The sequence below is a fragment of the Cricetulus griseus genome, chromosome 5 (assembly GCF_003668045.3).
Source record: "Cricetulus griseus strain 17A/GY chromosome 5, alternate assembly CriGri-PICRH-1.0, whole genome shotgun sequence".
Taxonomy (NCBI): Eukaryota; Metazoa; Chordata; class Mammalia; order Rodentia; family Cricetidae; genus Cricetulus; species Cricetulus griseus.
Genome location: NC_048598.1, coordinates 36,418,867 through 36,433,974, shown reverse-complemented (window position 1 = coordinate 36,433,974; position 15,108 = coordinate 36,418,867). Strand labels below are relative to the sequence as shown.

General features: G+C 37.8%; 1 protein-coding gene across 1 annotated transcript in view; it reads right to left on the bottom strand.

The window, feature by feature from the left end:
* The window catches only part of Xpr1 (xenotropic and polytropic retrovirus receptor 1), a 142,580-nt gene that overhangs the window by 46,647 nt on the left and 80,825 nt on the right, over nucleotides 1-15,108 (bottom strand). The window contains 4 exon segments of the mRNA NM_001244085.1: nucleotides 3,875-3,956; nucleotides 8,927-9,010; nucleotides 9,267-9,416; nucleotides 11,990-12,213. Of these exon segments, the coding sequence (NP_001231014.1) occupies nucleotides 3,875-3,956; nucleotides 8,927-9,010; nucleotides 9,267-9,416; nucleotides 11,990-12,213 (540 nt within the window).

The following is a 15,108-nucleotide window of genomic DNA, read 5'->3' as shown; positions in this document are numbered from 1 at the left end:
TTTTTTTTTTTTTTTTGGTTTTTCGAGACAGGGTTTCTCTGCATAGCTTTGGAGCCTATCCTGGCACTCGCTCTGGAGACCAGGCTGGCCTTGAACTCACAGAGATTCACCTGCCTCTGCCTCCCGAGTGCTGGGATTAAAGGTGTGCACCACCAACGCCCGGCAATTTTGAACTTCTTTATGTGTGGGTTTGTTTTGGTTTTTTTGAGACAGAATCTCATTCATCCCAGGCTGGTCTCAGACACACACACTATGTACCTGAGGAAATTCTTGGAACTCTTGATCTTTGTATTTCTCCTTTCCAAATGCTGGGATTATCAGTATGTGCTACTATGTCTGGTTTTATGTAGTGCTGGTGATTGAACACAGGACTTCATGCATGCTAAACAAGCAACCTATCTCCTACTTGTAACTTCCATTGAATTGAAAACTACATAGCCAAGCATGCAGAGTAGGTTCAGAAAAACATGAGGGGGGTCTCAATAATAATTAAATAAGGTTTAGTGGATGAACTTTGTAACATGCTTATCTTCATCTATGATCAAGGAAACAAGGTCGTAAATTAATTATACTTTTTATCTAGTGTGCACTTGTATATATGTCACATACAAGGAGGCCAAGGACAGTTTGTGGGAGTCAGCTTCATTCTTCCACCATGTGAGGCCTCAAAGTCATGTAGTTAAGACTTGGCAGCAAGCATTTTTACCCACTGAACCATCTCACTGGCCCAAGCTTAAGTTATTGATATAGGGAAAATTTGACTTCTTCCTTTCCAATTTGTATCCTCTTGATCTCCTTTTGTTGTCTTATTGCTCCAGCTAGAACTTTAAGGACACTGTTGAAGAGGTATAAAGAGAGTGGACAGCCTTGTCTTGTTCCTGATTTTAGGGGAATCACGCTGAGTTTCTCTCCATTTAGTTTGATGTTGGCTGTCGGCTTGCTGTATATTGCTTTTATTATGTTGAGGTATGTTCCTGTTATCCCTGATTTCTCCAAGACCTTTATCATGAAGGGGTGTTGGACTTTGTTAAAGGCTTTTTCAACATCTAGTGAGATGATCATGTGGTTTTTCTTTCTCAGTGTGTTTATATGGTGGATTACATTGATGGATTTTCATATGTTGAACCATATGATAGTCTACATAAGTGACCTGAAAAAGTCTACCAGGGAACTCTTATAGCTGATGAACACCTTCAACAAAGTGGCAGGATACAAGATTAACTAAAAAAAAAATCAGTAGCCCTACTATATACAGATGATAAATGCGCTGAAAAAGAAATCAGAGAAACATCACCGTTTACAATTGCCACAAACATAAAATACCTTGGGGTAACGCTAACCAAAAAAAGTGAAAGACCTGTATCGTAAGAATTTTGAATCTTTAAAGAAAAAAATTAAAGATACCAGAAAATGGAAAGATCTCCCATGTTCTTGGATAGATAGGATCAACTTAGTAAAGATGCCAATCTTGCCAAAAGCAATCTACAGATTCAATGCAATCCCCATCAAATTCCCAGCACAATTCTTCACAGACCTTGAAAAAACAATTCTCAACTTTATATGGAAAAACAAAAGACCCAGGATAGCCAAAACAACCCTGTACAATAAAGGAACTTCCAGAGGCATCACCATCCCTGACTTCAAGCTTGGTATTGGCACAAAAATAGACAGACCAATGGAATTGAGTTGGAAACCCTGATATTAACCCACACACCTATGAACACCTGATTTTTGACAAAGAAGCTAAAGTTATACAATGGAATAAAGAAAGCATCTTCAACAAATGGTGCTGGCATAACTGGATGCTGGCATGTAGAAGTCTGCAGATAGATCCATGTCTATTGCTATGCACAAAACTTAAGTCCAAATGAATCAAAGACCTCAATATAAATCCAGCCACACTGAACCATTAGAAGAGAAAGTGGGAAATACCATTGAAAAAATTGGTACAGGAGACCATTTCCTGAACATTACACCTGTAGCATAGACACTGAGATCGAAAATTAATAAATGGGACCTCCGGAAACTGAGAAACTTTTTAAAGGCAAAGGACACAGTCAGCAAGACAAAATGACAGCCCACAGAATGGGAAGAGATATTCACCAACCCCACATCTGACAGAGGGCTGATCTCCAAAATTTACAAAGAACTCAAGAAGTTAGTTTCCAAAACACCAAATAATCCAATTAAAAAGTGGGGTACAGAACTAAATAGACAATTCTCAACAGAGGAATCTAAAATGGCTGAAAGACACATAAGAAAGTGTTCAACATCCTTAGCAATCAGGGAAATGCAAATCAAAACAACTCTGAGATACCATCTTACTCCTGTCAGAATGGCTAAAATCAAAAAACCCAATGAGAGTTTATGCTGGAGAGGATGTGGAGAAAAGGGAACACTCCTCCATTTCTGCTGGGAGTGCAAACTTGTAAGACTACTTTGGAAATCACTATGGAGGTTTCTCAGGAAAATGGGAATCAGTCTACCACAAGATCCAGCAATTCTACTCTTAGACATATACCCAAAAGAAGCACATTCCTACAACAAGTACATCTGTTCAATGATGTTTATAGCAGCATTATTTGTAATAGCCAGAACCTGGAAGCAACCTAGATGCCCCTCAACTGAAGAATGGATAGAGAAAATGTGGCACATTTACATAATGGAGTACCACTCGGCAGAAAAAAACAAGGGAATCATGAAATTCTCAGGCAAATGGATGGAACTAGAAGAAACCATCCTGAGTGAGGTAACCCAGTCACAAAAAGACAAACATGGTATGTACTCACTCATATGTGGATTTTAGACATAAAGTAAAGGATTACCAGCCTACAATCCACATCACCAGAGAAGCTAGGAAACAAGGAGGACTCTAAGAGAGACATACATGGTCCCCTGGAGAAGGGGAAAGGGACAAGATCTCCTGAGCAAATTAGGAGCATGGTGGAGGAGAGAGGGAGCCAGGAAATGAGAAGGGGAGAAGAGGAGGGGTAAGGAGGACATGAGGGGGCAGAAAGGTTGAGTTGGGGGAAGAATAGAGGACAACAAGATAAGAGATACCAAAATAAAGGGAGATATTATAGGTTTAAAGAGAAATCAGGCACTAGGGAAATGTCTGGAGATCTACAACAATGACACCAACTAACAATCTAAGCAACGGAGGAGAGGCTACCTTAAATGCCCTCCCCTGATAATGAGATTGATGACTAACTTATATGCCATCCTATAGCCTTCATACAGCAGCTGATGGAAATAGAAGCAGAAACCCACAGCTAATCACTGAACTGAACTGGAGTCCAGTTGTAGAGAAGGAGGAGTGATAAGCAAAGGGGTCAAGACCAGGCTGGTGAAACCCACAGAAACAGCTGACCTGAAGAAGGGGGAGCTCTTGGTCCCCAGACTGATAGCTGGGAAACCAGCATGGGACTGATCCAGACCCCATGAATGCAGGTTTCAGTGAGGAGACCTCGGAAATCTATGGGGCCTCTTGTGGTAGAAGGCCTCACCCTCCCTGGGGAGCAGAAAGGATATGGATAGGTAGGGTGTTAGTTGGAGGTGGGGGCAGGGGAGGAGGGGAGGGAGAGGCAACTGGGATTGACATGTAAAACAATCTTGTTTCTAATTTAAATTTAAAAATTGAGGAAAAAGAAGTTCTTGATAACTGAACTCTAAAATTCCTGAAGTTAAATACCAGAAAATGAGAGTAAATAAGAAGTCAATGTTTTAAAGAATTATATCCCAAAAGAAAAATAACTGTCTAAAACCTCCCACAAAACTTTCAGTAGTTTTGGTAGATATATGCTTGATTATTTACAAAAGGATAGAATATGTCATAAACACAATAAGAACAAGTGAGCTACAAGTTCAGAATTACCTGCAAGCACGAGAGTAATATTCAACACAATGAATATTCCACAAAATAGGCCAACTCTAAAAGTAGTCCATGCTGGTGCAGGCTGGGGATAGAAAACAGAATTTTGAGTTGAACAGACAAGATACCAAACACATGTAATACATTCTATAGTGTAGTAACTTAGTAGTATGAACCTCAAAGTTCTATAAGGAAAGTATATTTTATTATCTTAACTTTTTTTTTATATAACTCTGAAGCAAAGGATCATTCACACTCCATCATCCTGTAACTAGAATAGGAACACTATTGAGTTATTTCACAGAAATGTGAATCATGGGGCTGGGGAGGCACTCATCCAGCCAGGCAGAACCCACATAAAAAGCTGGGTACAGTGTATATTTGTAATCCCAGTGCCAGGTGGGCAAAGGCAGAAAGAGTCCTGGAGCTCGCTGGACAGTGAGCCTAGATAAACTGGTGAGCTCCTGGTTCAGTGAGAGACTGTCTCCAAAAGAAGTTGGAAAGTGACTAAGGAACAGATGCACACACACACACACACACACACACACACACACACACACACACAGTGACGGGGGGTGGGGTGGAGAGGCAGAGAAAGAGAGAGAGGAGTCATAAATAAGATAGTAATTTTAGGCTTCAGATTAATACACTGAAGTATATTTTCTTTGAGTGGCTTAGAATGTAATTTATTTTTATTTTACTTTTTTTTTTGTTTTTTTTTTCAAGACAGAGTTTCTCTGTGTAGCTTTGGAGCCTATCCTGGCACTTGTTCTGGAGAACAGGCTGGCCTTGAACCCACAGAGATCCGCCTGCCTCTGCCTCCCAAGTGCTGGGATTAAAGGCATGCACCACCAACGCCCGGCTTAGAATACAATTTAATTTCTATAAAATATACTTATTTCTACATTTTAAAAATCAGAATTATTCAATTGGAGTTTACTCTTTGGTACTATGAATAAAGAGAGTCAATGGTAAAGACAAGAACACTTTCTGATAATATGTTATACCTTTATACTGAGAAAACTTTTTTTTTTTTTTTTTTTTTTCAAGACAGGGTTTCTCTGTGGCTTTGGAGGCTGTCCTGGAACTAGCTCTTATAGACCAGGCTGGTCTTGAACTCACAGAGATCGACCCGCCTCTGCCTCCCGAGTGCTGGGATTAAAGGCATGCGCCACCAACACCCGGCTATACTGAGAAAATTTAAATGAAAAATTTAAAATATTTATTTATTCCTTTATTTACCTATATGTGTGTCTCTGTGAGTTTGTATGCATCACATGTGTGCATGCACCCACAGAGGTCATATGACATCAGATTCACCTGAACCTGGAGTTGAGGTGGTTTTGAGTTTCCTATGTAGGGTCCTGGAGCCAAACTTGGGTCCGTGGCAAGAGCAATAAGCACGCCTAACCTCTGGGCCATCTTTCTAGCTAGCCCCTTAAATGAAACATTTTAAGCTATTTATTAAGAGTTATTAAGAGTTATTAAGTTATTAAGAGATGAGCATATTAAAATCTCCAGTGCAATGGACTTAATTATATTCTTCTTTATAATAGTTGGATTTTATAGCAATAACAAATAGAAAATTCCTTAGATTTTAAATATAAAGGGATGAAGGACAGATAGATAAATTTATGGCATTTTAATGTTGCTAAGGGTGAGATATTAGACTTAATTATAGCTCCCCTCCCTGCAAGCATCAAAACTCCGATTACTTGTCACAAGAGGGATCTGTATTGTTAGTTTCCAAATGAAAATATCTAGAAGGAAGATGATAATTTATCTTTTCTTAAAAGCTACTTTAGTTTTAAAAATTACACAATACATTCTATTCATAAAAGAATGTATGTCATATATTTAGAATGTTAGAAATAGCTGATAAAGTGAACATACATGGTGACTACCCTATTCTTTGGATTCCATCCTACCCTGAAGTCCTTCCCTCTCTCATCACACCCCTTCCCTCCTCACCAGATAACCATTTCTGTGTTTTCTGCAAGACTCTACTCTAAACACATTTTTAAACACTTTAGTTTTTTAAATTATTTTTTCTCATTTTAAAGTTTTATTCCAATATAAATGGTGTAATAAACTATATACACTTGAAACACAATTTCTTTGTTCTGATGCTTTTACAGTTTTTTTTTCTCTTTATCTTTCAATCAGTTTGACTCTGCTATGTCTACGGTTTTTTAAAATACTGTTTCACTGAATACATTGGCATACAATGAATTACACATACACTAGATTTAAAGTATTTAACTTGATAAGATTTTTACAAGATTTAGTACATATAGATATTTATGAAATCATAACCATAATGAAGACAATCAAGACATTATAATGAGCAAGACATGGTGGCACATGTCTGTAATCCCAGCACTCCAGAAGTAAATGCAGGGGCACCAGGTGTTCACCAGCCTTGGCCACGTAGAGAGTTAACATATTCACTACTTCTAAGACTTTCCTCCCTTTGTTGTCTTTCTTTTCTGCCTAAAACTCACTCTCCTCACCAGGCCCCCTGACCTCTCCACCCCCCATAAACAACACTTTGCTTTTTGTCATTTTTACTGGTTTATATTTTCCAAAGTATTAAGTAAATGGAGTCAGATAGTGTATACTTGGAAGGAAGGAAGGAAGGAAGGAAGGAAGGAAGGAAGGAAGGAAGGAAGGAAAGAAAGAGGTGCCTTCTCTTTTTACCTATATTTTAGCATGTATCAACAAATTATTTTTCAGGCTGAAAAGATATAGCACCATTGTTTATCCAGGCTGTTTCCAGCTTTAGGCTACTACAAATAAAGTTGCTATAAACACTTATGTAGAAGTCTTCTTTGTGGACATATGCTTACACTTGTCTTAGCTAAATACCTAGGACTGTTAATAGCCAGTCATGTAGTAGATGTACATTTAACTGTTTAGGAAACTCCCAAACTATACACTAATGGATTATATCATCTATTCCACCAGCAGCATATGAGATGGAGTTCTGGTCCTCCAATCATGAGTGTGGTCAATCTCTGAACTACAGTTATGGTTACTGGTAGTATCTCTCTATGGTTTTAGTTTGCTGTCTCAAAAGGCCACTGAAGTAAAGCTCGTTGCCATGCTCCCATTTTCCACTGAGACAGGCTGTTTTCTCACTGTTAACTATTGGAGTCCTCTATGTATTCTTAGTAAAATGTGCCTTTTACCAGAAATGTTTTTATAAATATTTCCTACTAGTTGAATACTCTTCATTCTCCTTTACAGGGTCTTTTGAAGATTTGTTTTTAACTTTGATGAAGTGCTTTTGATTTCATTTCTAAAAAGTCTTTGAGTCACCCAAAGTTGCTATGACTGCCCTCTATATTTTCTTTGTAGTTTTAGGTTTAACTTAGGTCCATGTTATATCTAAAAACACGAGGTATAAAAAAAAAACAAATAAAGGCTTGTGTTTTCTTTTTTGCATAGACAATTCAACTGTCCGAGTTATTTGTTGAAACATTATTCTTCCTATACTGTCATTCTTTATGTCTATATTAAAAACTAGTTATATGCATATATCTATGTAATTTTAGATTCTATTCTGTTCAACTAAATTGTATGCCTATCTTGACTCTACCTTGATTACTGAAATTTTAATAGTTTTTTAGATCATATAGTGCTAATATTTTAAACTTCAATTTGTTTCAAAGATGTACTGACTATTGTAGGTTTTTGCATTTCCATGCATTTTAAAACTAGCTTACCAATTTACACATACACACACACATACCACACCATACCCTTACTGAGATTTTTTGATGGATTATGCTCTATATTATCTAAAATTAAGAAATGGCTTCCTAAAAATACTGAGCTTACTTACATAATATGCCCATAATTCAATATACCTCTCACTTAAGTGATCTGTATTTTATTTCAGCAATGTTTTGTAATTTCCAATGTAAAACTCATTCAGATCTTTTGCCAAAACAATTAATACTACACATTTCTTATTTCTGTGGCATTATTGATAATGCTTTGACATTTAACTGTACTAGATGTACAGATATACACTTAATTCTTTGTAAATTGGTGCTGTATCCAACAAGCTTTTTAATTCCCTGATTAGCTTAGTAGCTATACAGATCATTGGATTTTCTATAGAGATCATCAATTTACTAATAACAAACAAACAAAACCTCCAACATTTTTATCTTTCTTTCTCTGTCTTTTTTTGATCCTATCACACTGGCTATAATCACCAGGAAAAGGTCCAATGACAGTCCTAAGACTGAATATACAATTTGTTCCTGGTAACAAAGTATGACGTCGAGTCTAATTTTTTCAAACATGCCAGTTATTAAGTTATAGAAGTTCTTTATTATTAGCTTCAATATACTGTGATCACAGAAAATACTCCATGATAAAAATCCTTTTAATTTACTGAGACATGTTTTATGTGACAAAAGATATCATTTAAATGCTATATAAATAGTATTTAATAAGCCTCTCACCTCCTTTGCAGGGGTATAACTGCTATTTTGGAAAAAGCTATATGGTAACCCAGTACATCTGAACTTCTCGTATCATGAACAACAACAAAACCTCCTTGTAGTTGATAAGGCAATTACCAAGAAGCAAGTGTGTGTAAGAACAAACAGGAGAGGGAGTTGAGGGGGAGCATTAAGAGATATGTGCAAGACAGCCGGGCGTTGGTGGCGCATGCCTTTAATCCCAGCACTTGGGAGGCAGAGGCAGAGGCAGAGGCAGAGGCAGAGGCAGAGGCAGAGGCAGAGGCAGAGGCAGAAGGATCTCTGTGAGTTCAAGACCAGGCTCACATCAATTTTTCCTTCTTTCTTTCCTCCCCACTCCCCACATGTAACCCAGACTGGACTTAAACAATGGTTATTCTGCCTTCGCCTCCATGTCTGGATCCTAATATCTATTTTTTTTTATAATGAGAGTAACAATAATAACAACTATTTACAAAATCTGGCTTAAAAAATGTTAAGGTAATGACAGCAGTCAACAGTCTTGTGTTAATTATTAAGTACGACAAAGGAAAACAGACCACTAGAAGCATATACCAACCTGAGCAGCTCCCAAAGGAGGGACACGTAATCGCTTCATAGCCTTTTGTCTGTCACCATCTTCAAGCTCATTGGTTACTACAGCCTAGAAAGATAAATCGTCAAGTCTTGGTATTAATTATCGACATACATAAAGGTGATACACATACATACACATGTGTATAATGTTCTGATAGCCTCTTGACAAATATACTGATAAAGCAAAAGCAAAAGACCTTAAATAAGAGCCGAAGTATTCTAAGCCAGCAAGTTACAAAAGAAGGACAAAAATAGTGGATCATTTCTTTAAAATACCTACAAATGAATCTGACATATATGGCAAACAAGCAGAGGTGCTGTACCTCAGTCTCAGAAATGAGCTGGTTGATTTTCTTGCATGTATAAAATGGGGCCACCTCCACATGACCCACTCGCCAATCTGCTCCACGAGATGTTTCCAGGATCTTGTCATGCTTTTTAAGGATTTTTCGAAACCCTGTAAAATTCAGATTCTATAGGAAGAAAAGAGAAATACAATTATCATTTCTACCATCATTAATGATGAAAACAGTGAAGCAACAGACACCGACAGAGTTGACTGAGCCAACACTGAGAACCCTGGGGAGCAGCAGTGCCTTCCTAGAGGCATTCACTGCTAACAGGGTAAGACTCTCTTGTCACTTACTGCGTACAAGGTAGAATCATACCAGGAACACAACTCCTTTATTTTTCTTCTAAGAAAATTAATGAAATTTCTAAGCTCAGAACATTTTTTATTTCTAACCTACCACATATAACCATTTTAAAATTGGTTGTTTTGCTGCTTTGGCCAAAAGAGTATTTTCAGAAAATGTTTTTCATTTACCATGCACTGAATCCATTTATTTTAATTCTTTGCTCTTTGAGGGATGTTAAAGAGTGATTTTCACTTCTACAAGCATGTACACATGTAGGAACAACGGACACTTATTTAGTTCTCTTAACTCTGCTTTTCCATTCATCTCAGTTTAGGGATAGAAGTATGAAACAGAGGTCGGCAGAAAGGAAGAAAGGAACCATTGCACAGGGCAGGTGACATTGGGTAGGAGCTCCACATTCCTTCAATTTCTACAAAATCAAAATCCTGTATTTTCCCACACTCAAACATTCACTTGTTTGCCCATCATCTGAAATGGCAGAAAAACACAGATTTGCAAGTCTAGATTAGATCTACCAACTTGCGGTTGCATTTGCTGATAAGGTTTCTTGCTCATTTGTTAGAAACTGTTTCTCATACTTTAATGTATGATCTTTAATTCTTCTTGGGTACAGCATACATCTTAACCTACAAACAGAGGGGAGTGTGTGTGTGTGTGTGTGTGTGTGTGTATGTGTGTGTGTGTGTGTGTGTGTGTGTGTATTTGCATGCAGTGTAGTGTGTATTCATGCATGTGCGTGGATGTAGAGGTTGTCAGAGGCTGACCTTGGGTATATTCTATAGCTCTCTACCCTGTCTTTTTTTTCCAGACAGGGTCTTTCACTGAACCTGGAGTTCACCAATTTGGCCAGACTGGCCCTAGACATCCTCTTGTCTTCCTCCCCAGGCCTGGTATTAAAGGCCAGTGTAGCCAACCTAGCCTTTTTTACTAGGGTGCTAGGAATCTAAAGTAAGGTCATCCTTGCAGCTCCACAACAGAAATTTTAAAATTACTGTTGAGGCTGGAGAGATGGCTCAGCAGTTAGGAGCCTTGTTCTTGCAGAAGACCTGGGTTGGATTCCTAGCACCTACACAATGGCTTACAACTGTATGTAACTACAGTTCCAGGGGATCCAAAGTAGTGTTTTTGTTCTTGGTTTTTGTTTGTTTTAATAATTGTCCAACACAAAAGTTGCTGGAAATATGGATATTTCCTATTACTTTTTTAAAGATTTATTTTTATTTTTGTTGTGTGTCTGTGTAACTTTATGTCACACATGTACAAGTGCCTGTGAAGACCAGAAGAGAACACATCCCTGGAACTAGAGTGAACTGGCAGCTGGGAGACTAATGTTGTGGCTACTGGGAAATGAACTCAGGTTCCCTAGACAAGCAGCAAGTGGTCTTAACAGTTGAGTTCTCTCTCCAACTCAAAAGGGTAATACTTTAAAACCCGAGGAAAAGCACCTGGTTTCTTTTAAATACTTAGTTATTCATATTAATTTTTTTAACGGGAAAAATGTCAAAAAAGGAACCCAGGTGTGTGGTTAATGAACCTGGCCCTCAGGAGTCTAAGGTGGGAGAACTTCATGCTCAAATCAGCTGAGGTATATAACAGAAACAAAACAATTTATCACTTATTTCTCTTACATTATTGCTTTTCTGCTGAATTATTTCTCAACTGTTTTTTCTTTGAATGATAAAACATTAAGTTATCAAAGAAAATTATGAAAGTGATGGAAAAAGTACACATATTAACAACTTAGATCATTGTAGATAGGAGACTTCTGGTACTTTATATATTAAAATTCCAACACTGCAGGGAAAACCTTTATATTTATTATTCTGAGACAGAGACTTAAAGCATACACAAACTGCTTTCAACTACGTGTAGCTGAGGGTGTTCTTGAACTTCTGGTTCTCTTGCCTCCACCGGCCTAGTGCTAGAATTTCAGGCATGTGCATCACATGCAGTTTTATGCGAGGCAAGCACTCTACAAACTGCTATGTCACCAGCCCCACAGGCAAAACTTTCCTTGTATAACTTTTCTTTTTTATTTAATTATATTTTACTGTTTATTTATTTATTATGTATACAGTGTTCTGCCTGCACGTGTTCCTACAGGCCAGAAGATGGCACCAGATGGCATTACAGGTGGTTGTGAGCCACCATGTAGTTTCTGGGAACTGAACTCAGGACCTCTGGAAGAGCAGTCAGTGCTCTTAACCACTGAGCCATCTCTCCAGCCCCCAACTTTTACTTTTTAGATGTTCTATCATTCTACAATATGCTAACCCATTCATAATAAAGACGATGATGTCCCCCTTTTGGGGACTCAGTGTAGATCAAGGTAATTCCACTTACTGGAGTTGATTTAAAATGCCACTCCCCAGAGTAAGACTAAGCACCTGATAGTTCTGCAGCAGGATGAGGCTGAGGTAGAACTCGCTGAAGGCCAGCTTAAGGTCTTTAATATTCCTATGTTGGACACGCTCCTCGTGGGACAGGTGGAAGACTGGCTTTCTACGCTGTCGCAATGTAGTAACACCAATGCTCTCTCTCTGTGCATCCAGTGATGACTGAAGCTCATTCTGAAGTGTGGCAAACCTGCGCTGAGCCTCTGCCAGCTTCTCTGTAAGTGAAGAGCAGGGTCCAATCAGGTTAGACATGCATGCAAACAAAACACCCATACATATAAAATCTCTTAAAAATCTAAAAATAAGATGGGGCGGTGGTGGCTCACGCCTTTAATCCCAGCACTCGGGAGGCAGAGGCAGGTGGATCTCTGTGAGTTCGAGACCAGCCTGGTCTACAAGAGCTAGTTCCAGGACAGCCTTCAAAGCCACAGAGAAACCCTGTCTCGAAAAACAAAACAACAACAACAACAAAAAATCTAAAAATAAACTGAAGTGGACTCATCTAATCTTGTGTAAAAAGAAGTGACTAGTACTCTCAGTTTTGAATCATTTTTGTTTTACAGAATTCTAATTTTTCTTAATTATATTAATTTGCTTCTCTAGAATTTCTAGGGGAAATATTACACATGATATGTAGAACTAGATAGGAGAAAACATTTTGGCACAACACCTGTACATTCGACCTCATACTTTCCTCCTTGCAAAACTGTTCTGCAACTATTCTCAACGATTAAAAAAAAAAAAAGCACAATTTCTAAGAGTGAAAACATAAAGCAGTATAACTATTAGGAATTTGGAAAACAGTTAAACACAGAATTTACCATATGATCCGCAACACCTATCTAAGAGAAGTGAACATAAGGCACCCACATAAAACCTTGTATACATATATAAAAATGTCCTCCTAACAGCCAAATGTCTACCAAGTAATAAATGGGTAAACAAAAGGCAGTGTGCTGTATATACAAACATATATACAAAATGCACTACCAGCCACACAGAAGAGTAGGTATCAGTTTATGAGATACAATGTGAATGAACCTTAAAGGTATGTTAAGTGAAAGAAGCCAGACAACCCTACCCCCCAAGTATGACATAACTCCACTTATATGAACTGTCTAGAATAGGAAAAACCAGAGACAGAAAGTAGATTAGTAGCTGGCAGTAGCTGGGGGAAGGAGAATGTAGAGTGCCTGCCAGCAGGAATAGGAGTAGTATGTCTTTGAGGAATGACAAGAATGTTCTGGAATTAGATAGGGATAACTGTACGATATTGTGACTATTTAAAAGAGCTATGTAAGATATGCATATGAAGGCCCAGAGAAAGGGCTAGAGGCACTTGCTGCAAAAGCCTGGTAGCCTAAATCCAATCCCTAAGACTTACATCGTGGGAAGAACCAACTCCCCGAAGCTGTCCTCTGGCCTCCACAAACACACTGCGGCATACATGCACACACTAAATAAATGTAATTTTGAAAAATGTTTAAAGAAATGTTCCTGGTTCTCAACTTCATACACAAACAGAATTAGAATTAGAGCTTTAGGCCGATTGCTGTGTTCCCCATTGTACCTCATCATTTTTCTAAAAGAGGTGTTCCAAAACAGACCAAAACTAATATAGTATGTGTTAAAAACTAGACTATTTCTGGTTACATATGTTTCTATATATGTCTACATATACAGTTGTAACCCAGTACAATAAGGACTGGTTCCATGACCCCAATCTGCAAATGTTTAAGACAGTGTAATACTTGCATGTGACATACTGGGTTACTTATATTTATATGGACTTTTAAACTGTGAGTCACAATCAGATAGGGTACATAGTTGAATATGAAAACATCTGGAAACAGTAAAAGCTTTCTGAACACGTAATGACCCAAATTTAATTCAAAACCAAACAAGACATGAACCAGTAGTTAGTTTCTAATAGTGACCATCCAGGGTACATTGTACAAGTTCATTTGAGCTTTGATTGTGAACATATAAAGCCACTTTGCACTGCACATGCCATCAAGTCATGCAATGCCAGCAAATGCTGACTCTATCACCTCTGCTCGGAACCAAGACTATTGTATATTATGATTTTTTTCTGTATATACAAGGTTTCCTGCTCTTACAGAATCACAATGGTTTAGTTACAGAAAGACTTGCAGCATTTTCCTACCACCATTCCTCTAAGTATCATAAGCAGCAAATCAGTGTATTTTTAGGTTGTATTGTTAGAATGTTTGATCTCAAAAGTTACTGTTATCTCGTTTCAAAGAACCACAAGTGTGTAGCTGCAAGTAAAGACAAAAGTCCTTTACTATTTCACTATCATTGCTGATATATAAGTATTACCATTGTTTTTTAAATGTTATTTTTTGAAATTAAAATATAATTATGCCATTTCCCTTTTCCTTTATTGCCTCCAACTCTTCCCATGAACTCCCTATTCTATCTCAAATTCATGACCTCTATTTCTTCAACTGTTAATACACGTATGTATGTATGTATGTATGTATGTATGTCTTCCTAAATATATAAATACAACCTGCTTACCAAAAACATTATTCCCTGAAGCTAGAGCTGTATGTGTATGTGAATATAATTTTAAAAGTTTTATTATTTTGTGAGTGTGTATGATTTATTTGTGTGTGTGTGTGTGTGTGTGGGGATGGGTATGTACCATGGTATGTGTGTGGAAGTCAGAGGAAAACTTTGGAGTTGATTCTCTCCTTCCACTTCTATGCAGGTTGTAAGAATCAAAATTGGGTCATCAGGCTTGCATCATTGAGTGACAAGTGCTGAGGCATCTTGGCTGCCCCATAAACATCAATCTTAAAAATTAAAGATGAAATATTATGTTGTACATCAAAGCTAGTATTTACTTGAGACTTTACTAGTAACACTTTTACTTCAGGCTAAGAATATTCTCTGTTATGGATAAGTGACTAAATTTGAACAGAAGAGGTAAAATAATGACCACAGTGCAGCACGCTTTTCGTCCAGAACAGAATGCAGTAAAATCACTTTTGCAGGAAGGGAGGATGTCACTGGGGAGCTGAACTTTACACAAATGGAGCTTTTTACAGTGAAAATATGGTGCTGGAGCAAAACTGAGTGAG